Source organism: Malania oleifera, chromosome 10, assembly GCF_029873635.1.
Source record: "Malania oleifera isolate guangnan ecotype guangnan chromosome 10, ASM2987363v1, whole genome shotgun sequence".
Taxonomy (NCBI): Eukaryota; Viridiplantae; Streptophyta; class Magnoliopsida; order Santalales; family Ximeniaceae; genus Malania; species Malania oleifera.
In genome coordinates, this window is record NC_080426.1 from 10,015,286 (window position 1) to 10,042,387 (window position 27,102).

The following is a 27,102-nucleotide window of genomic DNA, read 5'->3' on the forward strand; positions in this document are numbered from 1 at the left end:
TGAAACTAATATATTATGAATATTAGATGAAAATTGGGTGGCACCTGACATGTGTTGAAAAATTTGAAATTTTACAATAGGTATTTTATGAGAAAATATAGAAATGAGAATGATTGATGTGATTAGTGGAAAATAATGAAATGTGGTATTTATATGTGAGTCAAAATTATTTGCATGAGAAATGAGTTTGTACAAATTATTGATATGAGTATTTTGGGAAAATGTGAAAATACGTGAAATATGATATATATTATTACGAGATGATGAAATGTGCATAGAAAATGATGAGAATATTTATATTGAACTGAATTATGATATACAGGAATATGATTGATGAAATGTCAATACCGCATAATGATTGCGGGTACGTGGTAGTGAATCCTGATGGATGGTTATGATATTGAGTACGGTACTGTTGCTAGTGGTGTAGTGCAACCACACGGACTCTTGGAGTGTGTGGCATGACAGTCGACTGTACCATTTTGTAGGGTTATTGGGCCCCCTAAGTTCGGATCAGGGCTATAGGTCGGCCAGTCGTACTACAGACGCGATATGATATTTTGATCTAATAGGGTTGCCCAACCGCGGTTAGATCCAGCCTGCGGGCTGCACAACCTTGACTATGGGGGGAAACATGACGTGGATAGAAAGATCCTCAGGGTGGCCATGAGTTACAGACGTGATGTTGGTATTTTATACTAAGGATACTCATGAGCCGAAAAATAAAATGGAAATGGAAAGTGAAACAATGATAAAATTGGCTAAAATGAGAAATGAAAGAAAGAATGGAAATTGAAAAATAAAGAATATTAAATATGAGAAATGAACCGTGTGAGTTAATGACATAAATAATTGAGGCAAAATGAAACTCTCCGCCTGAGGGCTTATTGAGTAAGGTGAGTGCCCTGATAGGTATCAGATGTAGCCATACCTGACTGCATAACGTGTTAGGGCAGAGGGAAACTGCTTGTATGGGCAGATAATTAGCCTCAATTTTACGAAAATCGGGGCGTCACATCACAATAAGTATAATTAGCCTCAATTTTAGTCTTGCCCTTAATGTATAAATGCTCAATATTACCTTCGTTTATTTAAGTGACCGATAACAATAAAAGGGAATAAATTTTTTAAAAAATATTTATTTAAAAACTTGGGGAAAAAGCTATGACCTTCATATTTGAATTTCCTTTCTAATTTGATCCATTTAAATAAAGTCATGCTTGAATAACAATAGTAAATTTAAATCAATATCTTATTTTGCATGAATTTTGGTAGCAACATAGATCTTTGATATCAATAGGGTATGCATAAAGCAAAAAAAAAAAAAAAAAAAGTTGATGGAATTTGTATTTCTCCCTTAGTTCCATTTCTTTTCCTATCACAACAAAACAAATTTTTAGTCCACCAGGCCACTGTATATCGAATATTCAACTTTTATATAGATTTATAGATAAATTTATTATGTTTGATATTAATTATTGTTGCTAAGTACTCTCCATAGGAAATGAAGCAAATTATAAAATTTTTAATTTCTAACTCTTATAACTTGTAGAATAGTATATATATCCATTCCCTCAAATGTCCTAACTCTTTCCCCTTGTAACTCTTGTAAAGCATATCTAATTAAAAAATAAAGGGGGGAAAAGACACAAAAAAAGGAGAATAAGAATATATGGTGATGACTTTACAGACAAAACCATAGTTTGAATATTTGTAAATATTTAAATTAACAAAAAAAGGAAAAACAAAACAAAAACTAATCAAATATCTAACATTGATTGGAATAACGACATTGTCCACATATAGGCTAAAAAACATGCACATATGCATATAAAGAGATAGAATACGCATAGACCCATTAACATAATTCAACTTGAAAGTGAATATACTTTTTGATACGGTCATCATTTAATTTTAAAAAGGAGTGGCAGACAAAACACATTTAGTTAACATGAATATAAAATAAGGTTGAGTATGCTTATTTCATTATTAGCTAGTTTGTTTGGAAGGTATTTTAAAAAGACATTACAATTAGGACACATTTATATAGTATGTGAACACATGGCATGCATATGTTCAATTTTATCTATAGAAAGTAAATTAGTAGTTGTGATAAAAAAACAAAGAAAAAAAAATTTCAAACAAGAAAAGCTTAAATGGATTACAACAAGAAAATGCTTTGCAAAAAGAAAATGCAAAATCGGAGAACATTCAAACTCCTGGGTTGCAATATAATTGTTATAAAATATCAAAACTATGTATAAGATAAAAGCCCTAAATTGCATGAGAGTGGATAAGATCTTGAACTAAGACCAAATATATTGATAGTGTACCTATAAAGCATAGTGAAATGAGTATTTGGACAAAAAATAAACATGCAACAAAAGGGAAGATGTGAATCATACAAACTTGTATTTGGTGAAATACAAAAAAGGTATAAAGGATAATCATGATCCAATTTCCAAGTCGAGATTGAATACTCTATGGATGCTACTTTAGGAACCAATTCATAGTCACACGAATTAGATGGATTATCGAGAATTAACTCAAAGTGTTTTTGTATATAATTATGACAACTAATGGTTGTGGGGTGATGATTAGGCTCATAACATCTAAACATATGATGATTGTTATAAAGGTGAAACTAGGACAATTTATAAGTTAGGGCTGCTACTAGGGGAAGCTGCTATATTAGAACAATCATATTGCAATTGCATTACCATTGCTTAATGAAGGAGTAAAAATTGAATCTGTTAAACAATAAGTGCAAAGTATAACAGTGTTGTGTAATAATAGTAGGATATAAATTATATTGTGACCGATTTCATGAATCTTTTGAGTGTACATTTTCATATGCTGCAATGAGTTAGAACACGACAAAATGTATTATTTTAAATGAATATTTAGGGGAAAAAATATTAGCATTACATAATTTGTCAAATTAAGATTTCTCATTGATTTGGTTTTTGCATTTTAGGAGTTATGTAATATAATACAGATGAAGGAAAAAATTAATAAATTATTTTTTATTATTTTACTTTTGAGAATTTAGAATTTAAATCTTAAATTTAAATTTAAATAAACAATAACATAAAATATATAAAATTTAATCTAAATATAAATAAATCAAAATTCAAGTGCCTATATTCATACTTCATACAAACACTAACTAAAATTTAAAATTCTGTATCACCATTTAAGTAAATAATTTTTGCCCTATATAATATCCAACGTTGACGAATTGGGAATAGGGTTCTGCTGAGCGAAGCAGATCCGTTTCCTGCCCTTCTATCTTCATTATTCTCTCTCCAGCGCCTTCGACGAAGCACGAGAAGTTTTAGATGTGATTCGCATTTGAGGGATACTCTTCTGTGAGTAGATTTATTTACAATCATATTTCTATTTAAGGAGTTTGAATTTGTTTTCTCTTCTCTTATATAGTCAGAGGTTTTTTTTTTTTTTTTTACACGCGTCTTCTGTCACGATCTGCGTTCTTTTCACTGCATCTGAAAGCAACGATGAAGGTGAAGGTGATTGTGATTCTGCTGTTGGAGTTTCTACTTTAAAGTGGAAGGCAGTTTATGGTGTTTCTACATTTTATTTTGAATCATGAACAGTAACCATATTTAATTTGGGATCCAAATATTGTTCAAATATTTACTCTTAATTTCATTTTTCGCAATTGGATTCGAATTTTTGTTTAATCCTTTATTGAAGCCGTTCTCTGCTTGTTTCTTTGACTTTAAAAGTTGCCTCGGATCCTGTATGTGTGTTTCATAGGTAGGGCTTGGCCTTTGATTGAATAACGACGGGAAATAGGCTTGAATTGACGATCTTGGTGTGGATTCTGTGGTAATGTGGGCAGGCTGGAGATTGTTTTTGTATTTCTCTGTTGATTACATCCAGGGCTCATCTTGCTTTTGGTCCCCTTGCGGCAGTATACTTCGAGAAAGTTATTGAGTTTCAGTTATGAGTCCAGAAAGAAGCAGAAGCCCTCTTCGAACCAAGAGGTTTCGTGGCAGTGACCGTGCATCTTTTCGTGAAGCACCTTACTCAAGGGATCGTCGTATTTCCCGGTATGCTTATGTATATATTTAAGTATCATCTAACTGTCATTCTCTTTTTATTGTCTATGCCATGACTGCATAAATATTGCCACTAAAAGTGTGATTCTTGTTCTAAGGATTTTTTTTAAATGCTTCCATCATTCAGTATATACAATTATTAAAAATGTGATTCTTGTTCTAAGGATGTGCTTTAAATGCTTCCATCATTTAGTATATACAATTATTGTTTCTCTTTTACCTGCTTTACAGCATTCTCTCACTTCTTTTTTTTTTTTTTTTCCTGAGCTATCTTTGTTCCACCTTTTTTTGTTTATTTGTTTCTCTGGTTTTCTCAGCGCAATTGCAAATTTTATGTGCTGTTTTGTGACAAAATGATATGTACACTTTTATATATTTATGTTAGTGAGATCTTGATCTTGCTATTCAGCTGAAAAAACTAGGAAAGGCAAGAGTAATGTTCTTTAGCTAGTGTGCACTTTACTTTTTATACGTTGAAAACTTCCTAAATAAATGAATGTTTTCTGGTTTGAGTTTGAAATTTCATGTGTGAAAATATGTGTTATAAGAAAAGTACAGTTTTTAGGGAATTTGAATTTTGTTAGGTGCATGAATCTTTCCCATTGAGTTTTCCTTTGAAGCCTGGGTTAAGGTGTCATGACACTTGTCTTTTAGGGGCTGAAGTATACTAAGGGAAGGCTTAAGCCTTGGGATGTGAAATATTTGTGAGGCTTGTGTTTCTATTAGGGTAAAACGCATTGACCTCCTTGAGGTTTGGCAAAAAGACGTGGACGTGCCCTGCTAGTGACCTCTTTTGAGGTTTGACAAAAGCATGTAGACCTCCCCTGAGTTTCAAAAAGTACATGGACCTCCCCTAAGGTTTACCAAAGAGGTTGACACCCCCCCCCCCTCAACCAAAAAAAACAAAAAAAGACAAGCCTAGGAAGTGGTATTAGTGTCCAAAAAATGAAATGTTAGGGTGTTTTATGGGATTTTTGAAATTGAGCTCTATATCTTTTTGCCAAACCTCAAGAGACGTCTATGTCTTTTGCCCTTTTAATGTCAGGAATGTAAGTTTTGTAATTTGAAAATTTTGAGAAACCTTTTCTATTTTTATAAGTTTGGTAAGTCTTTATTTTCAATTATTGGAAGTAGTGCTCTTTTAGGACTCTAAAATTAATGTTTTCTTATTGATGATATTTAGGGGAACTTCGTAGGTGAACTATTGCTCTTGACCGTTATATCTTTGAGCATGACTGATTTTACGTGGGTTTCTTGAGAGAATATGGGAGGATGTTGGATGTCTAAATATTATGTTAGTAGTGATGGGGTTTTCATTTGTTTATTTATTTACATTTTAGGTGATGAACTTAGCTAAGGGGTTTTGAGCAGTTTTTTACTGCACAATTTGTATGCTAGAACGGGTGTAATAGAATGTTCTTCAAGTTTATTATTTTATAATATAATGTGGGACTAGGGATATGAATGTAGATAATGATGTTGGTTATACTTCAAGGTAGACCTGCTCATAGTTAGTTTTAATTGGTTTCTCAGCTATTCGCACAGCCAAAGCAGCCAGTAGGTATTGCAAAATATTAAAATATAAGATTTACCAGCTAAATCGACTTAATCAAGATGAATTTGTTTGGAGTGTTTTGGTCAGTACCTCACATTGAGAAGTTTCGATTGGACATTAGTAAGGTTCTGGTTATTCAATAGTACAAAAGTTAGAGAGCTGCTGAGGTGGATGAAGAAGGTTTCGGAGATGGCACATCCACACACACACAGAAGGGGGTGGGGACATGGTTTTAAATCGCGGTAGCGGGTAGCGTAACATAATGGTAACGGGTGTAACAGGAAGCAGGAGTAGTGGATGTTACATAACGGGAAGCGGGTGTAACGGCCGTGAATTTTTTTGAAGCACGCACAACCTTGTACATATTACCGTACTTGCATGTTTTAAGCTTTTAGCCATTCTTAGAAAGGGTTTTAGTGTATTTTGGACCCTTTAGTTCGAGTAACTAAGTTATTTAGTAAGGGCAACAAGTTTACATTTATTTTAAACCATCATTGATAGAAAATTACGTGTGTGCACGTATTTATACTTCTCATTGTTCTTATCTGTGATAAATTCTTATGTGTGCTAAATTAATTAATGAAATAAAATACATTATACACTCCATTAATCTATTAGACACATAAGACATACGAATAATATAAATATAAAATAGCTAGAAAAGAAAGAAGGTTGAAGTTGAAAAATAAAGAACATAAATATCACATTACTAATATTATTAAAAAAAAAAAATTTCCTAATGAGTTAGTATTTTGAAATTGTTAATTAATGCATCTATTGTGAGTATTTAAAGAAACAGTAAATTTTGTATCTTTGTCATCCTCATTATAATCTTTTCCCCCTCTTGCCACTTGGTATATTGAGAATGATATATGAAAGAGAGAGAAAAAGTGAGAAGAAAAAGTAAAAAATAAAATATTTTTTTGGTGTAACAGTCTTATAGTCGTTACGTAATGGCCGTAGCGGCCTTTGCGTAATGGTCGCGGTCCGTAACGGCCGCTACGACTGTGATTTTTCTTCCCACCGATTTCGCGGTGTGTAACGGTATCGGTAACCCAAAAAACCTTTATGTAACGGCGTTACATAATGGTCGCGGCCTTTATTTAAAACCATAGTGGGGAGAGGAAGGTGCAGAGGAGACTTGCAGCTGGAAAGGTTCATGAACAGAGAGGGTTTCTTGAGTCTTATTTGACCTTGTCGATGCCATATTCTGGGGCGTTCTGACACGAAGGCACTCTGAATAGAATAGGAATAAAGGAAGAAGGAAAAATGAGTGGTTTTCTAGGGAGGAGAAACAATAAGAATGAAAATGGTGGATTCATGACTTTATTTTTTTGAACAGGGAAAAAAAAAATAAAACCCTAAAAGGTCTAAGCAAAACCAGAGAAGAGGGTTTGGGATCTTGATTATGCACAAGGAAGGTGTTAGGCACCTTGTGACATTCATTAAAAAAATTGTCATCATTAAGAGTGAAAATGGTGGATTCGTCACTTTATTTTTTTGTAGAGGGAAAAACAAATAAAACCCTAAAAGGTCTAAGCAAAACCAGAGAAGAAGGTTTGGGATCTTGATTATGCACAAGGAAGGTGTTAGGCACCTTGTGACATTCATTAAAAAAATTATCATCATTAACTAGGTGTTAAATGTAGAGAAAAGTTTTGTAAATAAGGCTGGATGATATGCCCAATGTGTTTTGATGGCATCTATAACTGTGTTTGGCTGATATGTGATTTTGAAGTATTTTTGGTTGTTGAAGAGCCATTGTTTTAAGGTTGTGAAAGACTCAAGAAAGAAACAAGAAGTTTATCCATGTTTTGATCATTTGGTGGAAACTTCATTCTTCGTCAATGAACCTCTATGCAGGAGGGTTGGTCCTCATTGCCACAAAGAAGTTATGAATGATGCATAACCTTGGAGCCCCTCAATTTGACTCTCACCAGGGCGGCCTTAGGACCCTCGTTTTATTAGTTTTGGAAATAGGATTTGAGAAAAATTGAGTTTGTAATTTGAAGTGATTGATGGTTTTTTTATAAAAGACATGTTTGAAAAGCTGCTTGTGAAAAGAAAACTGATGTCCGTGTTGAAAAATAGGTGTTCAAATATAGGACATTCGGTGTTTCATCATTGGCTAGAAAAACAAGAGTAATTTGTAAAGGATTCTTTTTTGTAATTAGAAGAATTGGGAAACATTTTGATTGAATTTGGAAGGAGTTTGCTAGGGATTTGGATCATTCCTCTAGGAACCCATATGGAAATAATCTTCCTCATCATGTGCCTTCAAAGACTAGCTCTAGAGCAATTGAAGAAACTTGAGAAGAGGGTTGAATATTTATGGAAGAATGGGAAGTCATAATTCAATGATAAAAGGAAGGCTACTAGAAAATCAAAGGATAAGGAAATGCCTTAGTAATCTAAAACATCGCTAATGAATACTGCTGAAAAAAGGGGGTTCCCTAGGCCAGGGTAAATACAAAAATAAAAAACTTGGAGAGTTTTTTTGCCATCACTTAAAAAACAACAGCTCTAACCTTGAGCAACACACTATTATGATTTGAAGTGAGGAGTCAAACATAGGACCAAACAAACAGTTGTATTCATTCATGCACCTATGGTTACTGAGTAAGCACATCTAGATGTCTTAACGTTTCCTAAAGCATCCACCATATGGGGCGGCATTCGCCTAGGTAAATAGAAGAGAAACTTGGAATCCCAAGAATTACATTTATTCTCATCATCGGTTGCAATGTTTTAAAAGGCGAAGACGTAAGGCGAGGCGTTTTACCCTCTGTGAGGTGAGGCGTAAGCCTCAAGGCATTGGGGCATAAGCATTTTGGGACTGTATTTTTTAAAATAATTAATAAATAAAAAAATTATGTAAAGTATAAAAATGAGAAAAATGTTAGAAATGGAGAAAAAAATAAAATCATAATTCTTAAAGTATCATATAGGCCAATTTTAGCTAACAAACTCAAACAATGCATGTGAAGAGAAAAATTCAAATTACAGCATCACAATGTCTCATCATCCAAGATTCTAATTTATAAGAATCTAAGTCTTAATCAACAAAGTTTAGAGGGAACTAGCAAGATCTTCATCAAAATCATCTATAATAAGAGTTCTTCCACTAATAAATTCCTCTTCCACTTCAACATCGTTGTCTTCCTCAATTATGCCCAATGTTGGCCTCTTGCCTTTTTCTTCAATTAAGCTATAGGTTAGGAGTTAGGAGAAATGGAGAATTATAAATTAGTAGATTCAAAAATGACTATTGATATGTATGTACTCAAGTTCTCACAATAATCACTAATCTTCCTTTTGCAAGGAAGATTAGAATGTGAGCTACCAGAAGCTTATGTTGCTTGAGCATCATCTCCTTCAAGAGGTACCATGTTCAAAGCTCTAACAACATGTCAACATCAACATCTAGGAGATTTTCATCATCAAACCAAGAAGTATCTTTTGGGAGGATAGGTTCTTCCTTCTATGTGATCCATTCATCATCTGAAGTTACTTTCGGCACCAATATTGGATCATAATTTTGTCTTCTTTTTATAGCTCTCTCCCTCAGTTTGGTGTTGTACTTGACGTAAACTAGAGCATTCAATCTCTTGTGCTCTAATCTATTCCTCTTTTTTGTATGAATCTACAATTGAGTTTAAGCCATTTAAATTTTTAGATATTAGAAGATATTTTCATATTTGAGTGAAACCATAATAACATGGCGTTTGTAAGAAGTAAGAACTAAGAACCTGCTCAAATGTGCTCCAATTCCTCCCACATCCACTAGCACTACATGTCAGGCTAAGAACACGAATAGCAAACTTCATCAATTCTGGGGTCTTTGTCCCAAAACGCTTCCATCAATTAGCTACAAAATAAAAAAGAACATGTTTAAGTTCCAAGTTATAAGAAGAAACAAGGATAGAGTACCATTAATTAACTAATTTTGACTGAAATATCATTTTTACCTAGGCTTCTCAACATTCTCGAGTCAACAGCCACTCGAGTCCCAAAATCCCCTTGTGCATTATCAAAAAAATCCAACTGGATGTCTGCAGCTAGCCTCTCCTCATATGTCGACATTCTATTTATGCATTCAAATAGTCCTTTCTTCACTTCTTCACAATTAGAGAAGTTCTCCTTATAACGCAGTTGGGGATTTAAATAATTTCATATTCTGCAACATGTAAAGGGTGATGAAGTTGTGGAGTCCATCTATCATCCAAATGGGTCCATACTTCTTCTAATTTCTTGTAAAATTTACAGCAATTTTTTCCTTCGCCGAATCCATCATGTCATAGACAAACCCCATGGCTGGTCTTTCCTCAAAATCATCTTCCCTTAGAACACACACAAGAGGGACAACACTCTTGATTACATATGCCATGTGAGGCCAAAAATATTGGTCAGATAAAACTATTAAGCGAGTCCTTATACCTTTATGCATTTTTGCATATGTAGAAGTACACCACATCTCCGACGAGAACATACATTGAAGGCCTCGATTTTGTTTGTAAATGGTCTGAAGTGTCAAAAATGCAATAGCAAAGCGTGTCATTGCAGGGTGGACGAGTTCTTTGTTGTTGGTGAAATGCTTCCTCATCATTGCAAGTACAAAGGAATGATTATAAATAAATTTCATAACTTGCTTAGCCTTTAGGATTGTGCTTGCATGGATCTTCAATTTTGCAATATCCTTCAACATGAGATCCAAACAATGTGTAGCACATGGAGTCCAATAGAGCTTCTCCCTCTTTTCCATAAGCCTTGTTCCACCATTTACCATGTTCTTCGCATTATTAGTCATCCCCTGCACAACATTCTCCTCACCAACTTCCTCAACCACCTCGTCCATATGCTTAAACATCAAATCACCATTTTTTATAGAATCAGAAGCATCAATGGATTTTAAAAACCATGTACCAGCAGGACTATTCACAAGGAAATTAATCAAGACCCTTGAACACCCATCAGTCCATCCATCAACCATGATAGAACATCCATATTCCGTCCAAGCTCTTTTTTGTGGTCTTTCAACATGCCATCGATGTCTTTCACTTCATCTTTAAGGATCTACGTCCTCATCTCTTGCAGAGTTGGAGGCTTGAAACCTAGCCCGTAATTAGCAATACCACCCACCATAACACACCAATATACGTCATCCATCAAATTAAATGGTAGAGCATTGTTGAACACACGACGGCCAACTTACCTACACACTTCATTTCTTTCATCCTTCTTCCATTTTGTGTTTAGAGTGGATTTTTTGGTGAATTTGGTCTGTGAAAATGAAAACTTATCCATTGGACCTCTAGTCCAAGGATTAAGGCTAGTCCCACTATTCTGCCGCTTAATATCTCCAACTAATGGAGACATAAAACTTTGAGTCCCTCCTCCTAGACCCATCCCAATCTCTTCAAGAAGTTCATTTCTTTTACCCTTCTCTTCTTGGAATTTTTCAAGAGCAATCTTGCACTCATCTCTCACGTTTTGAGGGGCTTTTGGGTAAGGTTTCATTCCCTTCATTGTACCTAATGTTTAAATCTTGTGATAAAAGTCCCACTGCAACTTTGATTTCAAAATTTGCATCTAAAATATTTTTCTCCATCAACTTCTTTTATGTATTTCCAAGCAAAATCTTTTTTCTGCCCATGGAATCAACTTCAGACATGTTTTTCTTCGTTGAACAGGAATGATTAGGTGCAGCAAGAACTTAAAATTGAAAAATGAAACTTGAAATTTGAAACAAAAACCTCATATCAAAGCTTCAAAGGGACCCTCTACCCCTCGGACAGAGACGAGAAGCTTGAAGGAATTGTTGACAGCAATCGTGGAGTTGCCGGAGATGCACGAGAAGCTTGGACGACTCGTTGGAGGCAGTTGTCGAGTCGTCGGAGAGGGAGAAGAAGCTTCACCAAGAGAGGAATCGTCGAGAGAGGAGAAGACTAGAGGCTTCGTTGAGAGATCTGAAGCTTCTTTGGGAGGAATCGTCAAGAGAGGAGAAGACTAGATGCTTCATCGAGAGAGCATAGGCTATTGTCGAGGAGAAGACAAGTTGGAGGCTTCATCGAGAGAGCAGAAAGGAAGAAGCTTCGTAGGAGAGAGGGAGGAAAGGGTTTTAGATGTTCTAGGTTTTATTTTTTAATTTATGCTTTAAACCGAGAAGCCCAAAATGCGTACGCCTTGAGATTTGAGGTGTAAAATGCGAGCATTTACAGGTGAGGCGTATGCCTTCTCCCCTGAGGCGTATGCCTTTGTGGATTTACGCATTTCTACCTACGCCTTAGTGCGTTTTAAGCCCAAATTGCCTTGAGGCATTCCTCAATAACACCTTTTAAAACACTGATTGGTTGTTGTTCAATCTCAAAAGGGGTGGAGTAGCAATCTAAGCTAAACATATCAAAGAGAGGGTACAAAAACATACAAAGGAAAACATCCTAACATGTAACCGAATAAGCAACTGATTTCTTATAGAAAGAAAATAACACAAAGCTTACATTTTAACCCTACCCCTTTCATGCTAATTGAATGTACAAGGGGTTCATTTGTTTCCTTAGGTATCCACTCTATGGGAGAATGGAAGAAGGAGGGAAGGAAGGACTAGGGGGGGGGGGGGGTTGAATTTTCTACTATAGCTCCCTAATTCAATCCACAAACAAAGCACATATACACCCAACATTACAATTGAAACAAATCATTACAAAATGATCCTCGAAGCACCAAAAACACACAATAACCCTAGTTAAACTTCTAACCAAAATCTTGCAAACTAAAATAAAAATATTACTTTATAAATCCTATAGTTGCAATATAAGCTTCTAAAGTTCCCTGTTGATGGTCTTCTATTTGGTAGGGAACCCATTCTCTTTTTCTTCCTATTTGTGTTACTGGTTGATGTGTTGAGTTGAATGTTTTTGCATGCTCGTGGGTTAGGTGTGATCCAACGATGTAGAATAGGTAGGGATGAGGAAGAAGTGTCCCTTCTCCAGCTCTTGTTGATGCCATTTGTTTTTTGGGGGATAGTGTTGAGAAATTTCAAAAAGTTGTGTAATTAGGATTAACATGGACTGGTGCATTAGAGGAGTTTGTTTATGTCTTTATCTGGCTGCACCTTTTTAGCTCGATCTTTGTCATATTTTTGTTTTACTTTAAGGGCAATTCCAGAGTTGTGTATGTTTGTGTGTGTGTGTGTGTGTGTGTGTGGTTTTTTATTTTATTTTATTTATCCAATGGTTAGAGAGATCTTTGGCATGCATGCTCTCTCTAATCCAATCACATCACCCAAATATCTATTGGTTCATATGATCTATTCAGCTGGAGTAAGTCATTAGTATTAATTCTCCTAAGAACTAAAGTTCATGTAAATACCTTAATCTTAGTGGGAACATTAGCCTTCCAAATGACATTTTCTGAAAGTAGAGGATAAGAGGTTTGATGATTTCACAATAAGTGCAAGAGAAAGGATTTAGAAGAGAGAGAATTGAAATTATCCCGAAACCAAATGCTAATATCATCTCATGCCTCGGGATGCAAACAACCAAGCCACTCACGAGGGGCTCGAAAGCTTGGCTCAATAAGAGCTCGTCAATCTCAATCCTAATTTTGAGGCTTGTTTATTAAAAAAGCCAGAGCCCTAGGCTTCTCCCACTAGTTGGGAGTTTACGGTTTCAAGTTCTAAATTTCAGTCCCCTATGGGGGCTCTTTTCACCCCCTCCCGCATGGTATTACTTCGCTATCGATCACCATGCTACTATTCTTGAACAACTTGGAGTCGGGCCTTTTTTTTTGTATCCATAATTTGAAGTTAAAAATACTTCAAAATAAAGAAGGTAACGACCTAATTAACTATACAAATATAAATAAAATAGAGTATTAATCTACAATAGAATATAATAATATATGGCCTGAAATGGGCTCCTTTTAGATTGTGACAGCTCAATTATTGGATTGGTTGGGCTTGTATAATAGGCTTAGACTAGGCTTGCATGTAGGCTCATTTAATAGGCTTGAAATAAGCTTGGAAGACTGGGCTTATTTAGCTTAATAGCAGAGGCCCTCTTGGTGTGGACTTGTGGATAGGACGAAGGCACAAGGCTAATAAGCTTGCCTGGTTGGGCACAAGGAACCCAAGGCAGTACTAGGCCTCTTTTGCCCTTTTGCCCATCGAAACCCTAAGAGCCTCTCCAAAATCTTACATTTTGCCTCTCTTCTCCCAACTCTCAGGTCCCAGCTCTCGCCTTTAATGGTTGAATCCTAATCAGAGTTTTGATTTTGTTGAAATTTTGATTTTGCATTAGCTTTGTTTTTGGTTAAACTTTCTTTGTATCTGAGCTATATTTTTGTTGTGACTGAATGGAAGTTGAAGTCGAAGTTTTGTTGTAAACATAATTTTTTTTCTCGATTTTAAGTTCTAGTCTTTCAGATGGTGGGTGATAGCATTTCCATATGTTTCAATGTTGGAATAAAAAGGCAATTTTCTTACAAATTTCCACCTTCTTAACCATGCTTTTATTTATTGATATATTTAACTTCCATGGAAAATTATTTCATGTATTTGATTTTGTTGCATTTTTATTTGAAATTCCTCTATTATTTAACTTACTGCAAATATGTTCATTCCTTAATTTGTCTTTTGATGTTATACCATTCATCCACCTTAGCATTCTCATCTTGATGATTTTTTTTTCTTTTTGGATATGTTTTTCTTAGTCTCCCAACATTCTGATCCATGTAGGAACCTAGAGAAATGTTTTTATACATCAAATTCCCAAGTTCAACACCCTATTTTTACTTGGCCTCCTAATCTTATCCCAACTCAAATGACAATCCCTTGCTTTATCACCCATATGAGACGATAAAAAATCTCTCATAAGCCTCTCTAATCTACCAATTACATGGAAGTAAATTCTAAAAAGAGATTAAAAAAAAAAAAAAGGAAACTTGAAAGACAAGCTCTAAAATCAAAGTTAATACCATTCGATACGGAAGACATTTTGTTTTCACCATTTAGATCAATACCAATGGCTTTGAAAATCAACGTAAAAACCATCCACTAAGGAAGACATATTTTAGATTTCATAGCAGAGGATTCCATGTGATGTATGGTGAGAGATGGAAGGTTGATAGGTTTATGGTTCAATGCACGCCACGTGATATGCCTGTGTCCCTTTACCCATCATCCCTTCCCTTGGACAAATATTCTTGCTACAGTATGATTGATTACTTGTCCTCCAACATTCAGTTGATTTGCATGGAAGAGTTGGCATCGTGGGATTTTTTTTTTTTCTGATTGGTGTAAAAAAAAAGAGAATTCGTTAAAGAGTATTAAGGGGGTGTTTGCAAAATCTATTTCATACTTTTCTTGGGCCAAATTGTCGTGAAAATACTTGACAGTGACATTGGGTGGTTGAACCTGTGATTGAGTGTGGCCAGTAGAATTTGGTTACTGTTTGTTTCATCAAAGATGCAGTGGTCATGGTGGACAGCAATCCATCCTTGCTTCGTTTTCAGTGGGGCTGGGAGTGGCTTAGTATCGGTCAAGGGTGAGGTCTGTATAAGTGGTTTCCTAGCAAGTTTTACTGATAGGATATGCCTTTTAAAGTCAGAAGATCTGTGTACCAGTTGTTTTCTTTATCGAGTTAGAAACTTGATATTCAAGTGAGTTTCTATTATCTTTGTTTTCTAGTAACCAAAACAAGCAAGAAAGCATTTTCTTTAGTTGTCTTGGAAGGTTATTATTCTTTGTAATAAATTTTAAATAAGCCTGTCTTAAATTTTGATGAGGGGGTAGCTCTACCTTTTCGTAAATTGAGGATTTTACCTGAGAAAATATCATTGACAGTGAAAGGATTTTTTTGACAAACGAATGCAGGCCAATTTCTTCCCTTTTCAGACTTCAATAGAAATATCCAACAAGATTGGGATAGGTATGCTCATTCATAATTATCATATACAGCTGGTTCAGGGATTTAAACATGTTTTTAGTTTCAAATTTATCTTCTTTAAGGAACTCCTTATTAGCCCTATGACCTGAAATAATATGACACTTTACAAATTTGGTTTCATACTAGACTGGACCAAGTTGTCACGAAAATACTGGATGGTAGCCTTGGGTAGTCAAACCTTTGGTTGAGCATGCTCAGTTGAAGATTTGGTTCGTGGTGGTTTCGTCTAAGGTGCAGCGGTCATGATGGACAAGGATCCATCCCCGCACTGCTTTGTCACCAATGGAGCATGTGGTGGCTCAGTTTCATCGAGTGGGGAGGTTGATATGAGTGGATTCAAGTGAGTTTTTACTGTTAGGATATGAATTCTAAAATCAAAAAGATTTGTGTAAGTCATGAAGTGAATTTTTATTGTTTACTAACTGCGAAAAGCAAGAAAGCATTTTCTGAGGAAACCATTGGGCAGCTTTCTGAGTATCATATTTTTCTTGTTTTGATGGGATTCCTTTTGATGGGTGGGTGCATGGGTGATTACTATAATACAATCCCATTCAATCTTCTGTTATACACAGTTGCGCACACACACATATACACACGCATATATATATATATATATATGGTATAACATAAAATTTAATTGAAAGCATCCTATTGTATAGTTATTTTCACCCTAATGTTACATTTGGTTCTAGAATGTGTATTCCAAGGAACAGAATGGTCATAATATGAGGATTTTGTTCTTCCCTTGGCCAGCTACATGAATCATTTTTCGTCAACTTACATGATCATGTGCAATTTCCTTTGAGAATTTAAGGGCTATAATCCTTACCTTCTCTTTACACATTATTTTTGGTCTATTCCTACCCCTTCTACTAAACACTAACAGTAACTAGTTCACTTTTCTCTGGTGCACTGTTTGTCCTACTATTATCATGTCCAAACCATCTAAGGTGCCCCCTTTCTTATCTTATCTTCTACAGGTGCTATGCGTAACTTACCATGAATATGTTTATTTCTTAATTTATCTTTTAATGTTTTAAATCACTAATCGACCTTAGCATTCTCATTTCGGTAACTTTTTCTCTTCTGAGACATTGTTTCTTAGCTACCCAACATCCTCATCCATATAGGAAAGCTAGTCTTATGGCAGTCCTATAAAACTTTCCTTTCAATTGTAGTGATATTTTATGATCACACTGCACGTTTGAAGCAACTCTCCATTTTATCATCCTTGCTTTAACTCTGTAAAACATTTTTATTTTTTATTTTTTATTTCTCGTCTAGCTTGCATAATAGATCCAAGGTAGCAATATCTAGTGGTGCTATTAATTTCTTGACGATCAATTTTAAATCTTTTCTCCTACCATGATTGAAATTACATTTCATATATCTAGTCTTATTTCTAATTATTTTAAAACATTTAGATGCTAAAGCTTCTCTCCATAATTCTAACTTAGATTCAACTCAATCCGTAGTTTCATCAATCAAGACAACATCATTTGCAAACAACATATACAACCTCATTTTGGATGCTTGTAGTAAGTTCATCCATCACTATTGCAAAAAGATAAGTGCTCAAAGCAAATCCTTGATGCACATCTATTGTGATTGGAAATTCCCTAGACTTTCCACCCACAGTTCTAATGCAAGCCATTACTTTATTGTACATATCTTTAATGACATTAGTATACCTATTGCATACTCCCTTTTGTCTTTTTTTTTTTTTTCCTCTGAAACCCATCATAGAACTTCCCTTAGTACCCTATCATAGGTTTTCTCTAAGTCAATAAAAGCCAAATGCAAGTTCTTTTTTCCCCCCCTCAAACTCTTTCATTAATCTTCTTAAAAGATATATAGCTTCTATAGTCGATCTCCCAACCATGAAACCAAACTGATTTTCTGAGAATCTTGTTTCTAACCTTTGTTTTTGTTCAATTACTGTTTCCCACAACTTCATTGTATTACTCGTAAGTTTAATTTGACGATAGTTATTACAATTTTTAATATCTCCTTTGTTTTTATATATAGGTATTAATGTGCTTTTCCTCCACTCGTTTGGAATTTTCTTAGTTTTTATAACTGTGTTGAACAAATTAGTTGGCCATATAATTTTGTTATCACCTTGGCATTTACAAACTTCAAAATGCAAACTTCAATTGGGATGTCATCCGATCCTATAACTTTTCCATTTTTCATCTTTTTTATTGCCACCTTAACTTCATTAACTCTAGTTTTGCAAATAAATCTCTAATTTTTAGCTTTTTTTATCTTATTTGTCAATTCTAAGTTTAAGCCTTCTACTTGGTTTTCATTAAATAGATTATTAAATTAACTTCACCATCTTTCATGTCTTCTTCTTTAACCAATAATCGTTTATTAACTTCATCATCTTTCTTTTATGTCTTCTTCTTTAATCAAGACACTATTATTCTCATTTTTTATACATTTTACATTACTTAAGTCCTCGCTCTTTCTTTCTCTAGCTTTAACAAGTTTAAATATATTTCTTTCCCCATCCTTTGTATCTAATCTATCATATAAATTATTATATGCTCTTCACTAATGACCTTTTTTTGCATCCTTTCTTGCCTCTATATACTTTTCAAAGTTTTCCATGTTTCTATATTTTAGCCATGTTTAATACCAAATTCTTTTTGTCTTTATGGCATTTTGGATATCTTGGTCTCACTACCAACTTTCTTTACTAGTCAAAATCTTCCTCTAGATTCATCTAAAATCTCTTCTACTATCTTTCTATCCCTTAGATTCCAAACCTAGTTCTCTTGCATTGATTTGTGTTACATTGTTACCCTCTCTTTCAATTTTTTATTACATATATCTAGCTCTAGAACTCTATGTTGTGTAGTTAAAATTTCACTATGGATAAATTTACAATTCTTACACGATAAACAATCTACCCTCCTAGCTAAGAAAAGATCTATCCGTCTCTTTATTTTGTCTACTTTAAGTGTTCTTCTCTCTTCTTTAAGCAAATAACACTGCAAATTTTTTTTTTGTTGAATTCATAATATGGAATTGATAAGGAATGAATTCCCAATATTCCAGATATGACATTTAATGGACATTGTAATTTTGGATAATGGTAAAATATTTTTCGTCAAATCAAATTAAGATTTTATATTGATAAGATTTGCAACGTCCATTCTTTGGTTAAGACCGATTGTTCTTTGGTCAATCCTTTTACAATCTTATCTGATTTGGAGAGATTTTGGATTGATTAACTCTTGTATTAGGTGTTGAATGTTTGTTACCAATGGAAATTAAGGGACACGCTTAACATGATAGAGTTTCTATGTGTATCATGTTATTAATGCTAGCTTGCAATTAAATATTTTGTTAAAGATTTTGTGTGTGAGATATCTTGGAAGATGCAACACAAGTTTACGTGATACACACAGCCTTTATGTGCTATCAACCATCAAAATTAGCCTTGTGTGCTATCAAAAACAAATAACAAGATTGAACTTGACATCTCTTTTACTATTTTTTAAACTCCATTAAGAAAAACCAACCTATGTGAGGTTATTTTCTTGCAAGTAGACTTCGGTCCTTGTGTTTATTGAGCTGTTCTTCTCGAGTGTGTAATCAAAACCAATAATAGAGCACGTGCAAGAGAATAAAAAATTTCATTTTGCTTCCCCTTAATCATTAGCAATCATAAACATATTCAATCAAGTTATCAAAATATCTTCCGTAAAATAATCAATAAATTTAGATGCGTATCCAACCATGATTGCATTTGAACTAAATTATAATTAAGATTATCAATTTGAATCAATACCACATAATTAAGTAAAAGCTAGATATTTAACCCACATTCATGCATATGAATGTAGATTGTGATGTCAAATATAGAGAGAGGATCATCATATTTTTCCCACTAGGTTGTTTGTGCTTTCATTTTTTGCGTTGATTTCATCAAGCTTTACATTACTCTTCTACATCCATGTTCCAATAGAAGCATGATTAATAATACAGCAATTGCACAATAATCAGTCCATGAATGCAAGATTTATACAGATGATCTATAAATAATTAACCACAATTTATAGTGATTGTTCTTAATTCTCTTTATGAAGCTAATATTAATTTTGCATTTTGTAATTACCTAGTTCAAACACATTATGCACAAAAATATTATCAAAAGTAATATTGTCATAGTATTATCATTTTGGTCAACAATGGAATGTGATTAAACATGTACTAAGATGGGCAATTCAAGTTAGCAATTTTTGAATGCTAACAAGTAGTTTTCAAATTAAATTTTACTTTTTATATTATATTTATGATTTTCTTACTTTTTTATTTTTACAATGTCTTTAATTTATTTTTTTCATTATATCTGTGATTTTCTTAATTTTTATTTATTTTTACAATGTATATAATTTATTTATATATTTTTATCTAAAATTAAAATTCTCAAAAGGCTTATACGCCGATGTCTTAAGGCTTACACCTCACCTAGAACACCTTGCCCTACACCTTTACCTTTTAAAACATTAACATAGAACAATATAATTTTTAATCACTAAACCTAGTGCCCTCCCCACAAACACCCACCACCTGCGCATGTGCTCTACCCCCTTTATTTTCTCACAAAATCCTGGATCTGGCCACTGGCAAGGGTTTCAGGCTTTCAGCCATCCTCGTGTCCAGATCCTCATGGAAACTAATTGAATATAATTTTCATTGATCTTCGATAACACCAAGAAGTGTTTGGTCTTCATTCTGTGCTTAAGGGAGGAGGCCCCTTCTCATTACTGAACTTCATCTAAAATTTGGTGAGCCATTAGAGGTCCTCCATATCAAGGAATAGTGAGATTTTTTGCTTCCTTTTGTATTCAGTGACTGAAGCATTTCTTTTCTCCCTCAAGAACCGGATCGAATGTTTTGCTCTATTGGATGAATAGCAACCATCCCTCATAGGGGTGGCAAAACGGGTTCATGGGCTGGGTTCGGTCAAGTTGAAAATGGGTCAGGTCGTAAGCAGGTCGATGTTAAACGGGTCGCAATCATATAAACTCTAACCTGCCCATTTATTAAACAGACGGGTCACGGATTACCCGTTTAAAAAATAATTGTATATTTTAATTTTTTTTAATTTATTTTTTAAAGAAATGTACTTATTTTATTTATTGAATCTTAAAAAAAAAAAGGGTGAAATGTAAACAAAAAATGCAGATCGACGCCAGAGTCTAAGAGAGTCGAGAGAGGGAGATTGACACCAGACTGAGAGTGAGAGGGGGAGAGTTGAGATCGTGAGCCGAGAGGGAGACTAAGAGTGAGGGAGGGGGACGGGCCGGACGGTGTGCGGAGATGGGAGTGAGAGGGAGAGTTGAGATTGTGAGGTGAGAGGGACTTAGGGAGAGTGAGAGGGAGGGGACGGGCTGGACAGCGTGCGGAGACGGCGACGGCGTGCTGGGCTGCCTTGAGTGTGGTGTGCGGGCGGCGTGCAGTGCTGGGCTGAGGGCTGGGGGCAGTGGGTAAGACTGTAAGAGAGATTAGGGTTTCTTGTTAAATGGGATATATATGTAAATAAACGGGCCACCCGGCGGGTGATCCAACCCAAACCCGTGTTGACCCGTTTATAAATGGGTTGACTTTCAAAAACCCGAACCTGTCTTAACTGAGACAGGTCACGGGTGACCCATTTTGCCAGGTTTAATCCCTCGTCACGGGGAAAGGGAAGGAGGGGATCTCATTTGCTTTTTGCCTTTTATTAGAACAATTAAATTTCATTATTTTATGGATTTTAATTTTCTTGATATTTCTAATTAAAATTTCTCTTGACCAATCAAAATTTTTTTTCTCTTGATATTGCATGCTGCTGATGGCATTGCAGCTGAGGAATTGCTTTTTCTTGGTGACTGAAAAAGGTCTAGATAGTAGGTATTGGACTAGTTGCATTGGTTCTTACTGGGACTTCTGAGGAACATGAATTTAGACATTGAAAAACTGAAATAAGCCTCTTGGATAGAGCTTCTGTCAAATGGCTCTTGCAATGGAATACACCCTTTCTCTTGCCAAACCTCTTCTGTTCACTCATAGGATGGAGTCATGAAATCGATAGTAAAACCCAGTAGATGAGCAAGCCTTCAACTTAGATTGAAGGAAAGACTTTCGATCTAAGGTTGGACAAAGTTGGGGTTAATTGGTTTTTGTTTCTTGAACATAATAAAAATTGTGACAGATGGGTGAGGTTATCTACAAGTGCTGCAAAGTGGTTTCTTGATTATTTGTCTTTGTTTGGTCAGCTGGGTAGAGGATATTGCAGCATGCGTTACTGGATGATGATTCAATTAAAAAATGTGGGGGGAGATATTTTGGATTTGAAGGTTGAGGTGGAAGGAGTCAGGTGGTGGTGGTTTGAAGAACGTTGAAGTTACAGGGGGAGGTGTAGGTGGAGGTGATATGGCCACAGAAAAAGGACAGACATTTTAACTGAAGTGTTTGGTGCGGAAGTTTTCAGTTCTCATTCAGAGACCTTGACTCCTACAATCACTGGGCCAGGCTAGGGAGAAGGTCCGATGTGCTAGTGTTTTGGATAAAACGGAGGGCTTCTTTGCTTCTGAGATGAGCCATTCTAAGAATCAAGTCCATCCTTCAAGTGTTGCTGTCAAAGCCCGTGAGCCAGGTACTAAAATCCAAGGGTCTGATTTACTTTCTAATAAGGGCTGAGCGGTTTCTTTTAGTGGGGGCACAGGGCAGTAGTGAGGCCCAAGAAGCTTCTTATAGCAAGACCAAGAATTAAGAGAATGGTGTGCAGAATCTTTTGGAAGGGGATAATGGATTGAGAAGGGAGTTTTTAGTCATAGACACAAAAGAGAATCTCTCAGGTGGAGCAGTAGATTCAATCAAATGGAGAGAATCATGAGAGATTTAACAATGGTTTGTGCCAAGAGGTAAATATTTCTGGGAATTTACAGAATGGAAATAAATGTAAGAGAGCTATGTGTAGGAAGGTATGTGAGCCTTGATCAGTGAAGAAGGGGAAAGGTGAGAAAAATATGCTTGTATACAATTGAATGAATTCAAACATGCAGGGAGGCAAATTTTTTAAATGAGATTATGCTGTGGAATTCTGAAATTGCTCAAAGTCTGACATAAATAAAGGAGGTAATCAGAAGGAGAAAATTTGCGGGGATATCTAGGAAAGGCATGGTGAATTTGGTCGTGAACTTTGCTTATGATACTGGTTTAATGTTGTATGAGATTTGTGGAAATTTTGGATTATGCTTCCGATTTCTCTGATGGGCCAAGGTATATTTCTTATACATCCCCTTCTCCACTCGAAGGTTTAAAGAATGTTATTTCTGAAGAAAAGGGAAGGGGGGAGGGGTCTTGGTGTGAACTTCGCTGTGAGTGATAAGCATATAGGATTCTTCCTAATCCCATAGAGAAGATTAGTGAGAAGGATGTTGCTATCCAAAATCTTTTGGAAGAACAGTATTGTGGTTGGCTGATCCTGGAGGAAATGAAGTTTGGTTGGATGGAGCTAAAAGAAAGTAATCGATGGCCTGTGGGACTTAGCAAGGCTTGAAAACTATGAATTATGAAGGGAAGGGTTTAAAGAGGGTTTTATTAATTAGCATGGTTATTAAAATCGCAATCTTCACCCAAACAATCCAAGTCGCAACATAAATCGGAATCAAGTAGAATCGTAAAAGAATCGGTAGAATCATAGGATTGTAATCCTAAAATCGTAAGTAGAATTGTACAGAACCCACTTTGTTACCTGGATTGGGATTTTTTTTCCTTTTTGTGCTTCAATAATGTGGCCCAATACATGTTTTTGCTTGCCCAAAGACCTCAAAAGGTTTATGTTGGGTCCAAAGTCTTCTAAAACTGGGGCAAAATGGCTCCCAGCCTCCCATCAATGAACAAATTCAGCGGAATCTGCACCTGACTTCCCTGGAGTTCAACTCCTCAGTCGTCTACTCATTGAAATTCAGCAACCCAGTACCTGAATTTCTCTCCTGTTCGACAACCAGAGAGCCCTTCATCTAGTTACTGGTGTTTGATCAGCAGCAGCTAGCAGTCTTGCTGTTTGATCAACAGTTCTTTGGTGTTCAACAACCAGAGTTCCTGGGGTTCAACAAAAACTCAGTCCTCAGTCCTCAGTCCTCTTCCTTCTTTGGTGTTCGACAAGAACATGTCAGTCCTCTTCAGCACAGAGTTCTTGTTTGGTCAGCAACAGCCAAGAAAAGAGCCAAGCCAGCAGGCCCAACAGAGCTGCAGAGGTATTGCTTTAAAGCAGATTTTTTGCTTCTTGAAAAGACTCAATAATGAGCATTGTTTTTCTCCATATTCTTCTTTTTATTGTTTAAAATTTTTATTATATTTTAAACTTCTTATACTTACCAAGTTACTAACCAAGTTTTGTCTTAGGACTTATCATGAAGTTCCACAAATATAATTTTTTAATTTTTATTTTACATTGAAAGTAGAATCTTACGATCCTCGATCTGATCCTGCGATTTGATCCTGCATACCCCTCCCAATGGTCCCACCTAGAATCCCGATTCTAACAACCTTGTTAATTAGAGTTTGTTAGTTGTATTTTTGTTTGTTTTTTTTTTTTTTCTTGTTTAGATTTTCCTTCTTTTGTTGGTTTTCCCTGCTACGAGGATCCCTTGTCCTTTCCTAGATTGTAATTTTCTCTCTTTCCTTCTTCATATATATCTTTTGCAATCCAAAAAAAAAAAAGCTTCTGCCTAACTAAAAGATAGAGCCAGTTCATATGGACTTGAAGTAATTGAAGAGAAAGGAGAAGACAAATATAAATGAACCAGAAACTTGTGTACCATATTAAAATGAAACTTCTTGGCATTTGTAATTTGTACAATTCCCACGGCTGTTGGTGCAATTTGACTTGCTTATATTGATTTCATTTTGTCAGCCCTCATTTCCATGCGTTGTCATTGAACTTTTTGAAACATGCAAACATCTCTTTTTGTATACTGTTTTTTCATTTCATTGATGCTTAGCTTTGTAAACTTTTTTTCTTCTTCTTCTTCTACTTTTGGCCTTTTGGTGGTCTGACAGTTTTGCAAACAGAGGTTTTATGGTCCTTTATGGGTGGTTTTTATATTTTATTACTATTGAAAGTAAATAAATAGATACATAATGTAGCTGGATTTTCTTGATATATGAGCCACATCTAAATTAATTATCTTGATATGTTGAGACTGTTTCATGATTTTGTCTCTCTTACCTGTTAAAGGCTAAGATTTCCTTCATTACCATAATCTTTTTTCATTTTCATGAAATTACAATTAGCTATGATGTTTTTTTTCCCAGGCAAGATTATCTGTGCAATAAGTGCAAACGACCAGGGCATTTTGCCAGAGATTGTCCGAATATGACTGTATGCAATAACTGCGGACTCCCAGGGTAAGATGATTTCCTTCTTTATTCACATAGAACCTCCGTATTTTATCAAAAATAAAATAAAATAAATACAATGAAATGTGGTTACATTTTGGCATTGTATGAAAACTTACAGTTACATTTTTATGTATGTTTTTCAGTGATTATTGGATGCTTAAGCTGTTTGCATGTTATTTTACTCAAGATTTTTTTTCCCGGATGATTTGCTTTTTGATAAGGACTGTTTTATGGTGGATCCTTTTCGTGCTCCTTGTGAAACAGCATATATTGAAGACAAAGAAATGCAAATTGTGGAATATCTCCAAGGTTACCCTGATTCTGCATTTAAAAGTTAATACATGACCATTTTTACTGTTCTTTGTTTGCAGCCATATCGCCGCTGAGTGCAACTCAACTACCATGTGTTGGAACTGCAAGGAGCCTGGACACCTTGCAAGCCAATGCCCCAATGATCCAGTCTGCCATATGTGTGGAAAGATGGGTCACCTGGCTCGAGATTGCTTCAACCCTGGGCTACCTGCCCATGATGCAAGGCTCTGCAACAACTGCTACAAGCCAGGCCACATTGCTGCCGACTGCACCAATGAGAAAGCTTGCAACAACTGCCGCAAGACTGGTCACCTTGCTCGGGAATGCCCAAACGAGCCTGTGTGCAACATCTGCAACATCTCCGGTCACTTAGCCCGCCAATGCCCCAAGTCAAGCCTCACACCAGAGCTTGGTGGCCCTTTCAGGGACATACTTTGCCGTACTTGTGGGCAGCCTGGCCATATCAGCCGGGACTGTGTATCCATTGTCATCTGCAACAACTGTGGTGGGAGGGGACACCAGGCTTTTGAGTGTCCATCTGTCCGGATGCTTGACCGTGGTGTCCTTCGACGGTATTGATCATCTGGGTTGGTAGGGTTGGTTCGTCGAAGAAGCCTGCTATTGCATCGCAATATATTTTGATCTTTGGGATTGATTGCTTCTGTATGAGAGATCCATTTTCCTTATGTTGCAAATTATATAACTCAACTCTTTTAGGCGCTCTTACAACATGGTGTAGCAATATGCTGTTTCCTTTTTCCGCCATATATTGAGGTCTGGGTTGTTACATTTACCTTTTGGAAGATGCTTGAAATGATTACTTTTCAGTTTGATGTCTTGTGGAAGTTTTGGGGCTTTGGATTTTCAGTAGATGGCCTGAGCTCAAAAGGTGAGAACTGGCAACTGGTGATATGTTTTGGAGTGGGAGGGCGGTATCCAATATCTTAGCAGCTTGCCAGCTTCCTACCTCCTGGTTTCATGTGCTTTGGCCATATTTTCCAGGTGAAGTGGGCTGTGTTGGGAATTTCTTATGGTAACCAAGTTGCTATAATCTGTGCGGTCTGTGTTTCCAAACTACACTACTGTGGAATGTTGAAATATCCAATCCAAGCTCTCTGGCCGAACTTTGTAGTCCGGCTTAATCACACAGAATTCTAACACATTTATAGAATTCAAGAATATATCATGTGTAAAGAAACTTTTAGTCTGTAACTTTCCTGGTTTATCTGGCTAGAGTCTGGCCAGAAACTTTGATTATGGAACCCATCTGTTGCCCATTTCTGGAGCATTTTATAAATTGGAACTTCTCCTAGACTTACTAGTGGGCATTTGTAGAACCCATCTTCTGTTTGTAACTCTGGCATTTTAAATTGAGGCTTCTCCAAGACTTCCCTATGGGCATTATTCTTTTGCAGTATGTGCCATGAATTTTTTAATTTTGGGCTACATAAGAAAATATAAATGTCAAAACTCATGTTTTCATTTGGACAGCTTAAAATTCAGAATGTTAAGCATATATTAAATCATAAACATGTTCTGAATTTTCGTAAATAATCACATTGGAAATATGATACAATATAGACATGAATGAAAAAAAAAAGTCTCAATTATTTGGAAATGGATGCCAAATTAACAATCCTTTCATAGTTAAATTTAATTAAGGGCAAAAGACATAATTTTTTCTTGGGATTTGATAAAAAGATAATGACTTTCTTAGAAGATTTCAAAAATTTTATAGATCTCCTCTAAGGTTTCAAGAATTTCAAGGATCTTCCTTCAAATTTGTCCAAAAGACACA

The 27,102-nt window shown here is 35.6% G+C and overlaps 1 protein-coding gene across 10 annotated transcripts; it reads left to right on the top strand.

Moving 5' to 3' along the window:
• Positions 1-3,149: 3,149 nt before the first annotated feature.
• On the top strand, positions 3,150-26,131 carry LOC131165548 (zinc finger protein GIS2-like). Of its 10 annotated transcripts, none has more exons than XM_058123456.1 (5): positions 3,231-3,371; positions 3,781-3,852; positions 3,939-4,076; positions 24,906-24,998; positions 25,364-26,131. In XM_058123456.1, exons 3-5 carry the CDS (start codon positions 3,970-3,972, stop codon positions 25,881-25,883), a joined length of 720 nt encoding a protein of 239 aa, XP_057979439.1. In that variant the 5' UTR covers positions 3,231-3,371; positions 3,781-3,852; positions 3,939-3,969; the 3' UTR covers positions 25,884-26,131. The 10 variants fall into 10 exon arrangements, with proteins under 10 accessions (XP_057979441.1, XP_057979443.1, XP_057979442.1 ...); XM_058123457.1 differs by having other exon boundaries at positions 3,255-3,371; positions 3,514-3,852; XM_058123453.1 differs by adding an exon at positions 3,514-3,584 and having other exon boundaries at positions 3,255-3,371; positions 3,781-4,076.
• The last annotated feature ends 971 nt before the right edge of the window (positions 26,132-27,102 follow it).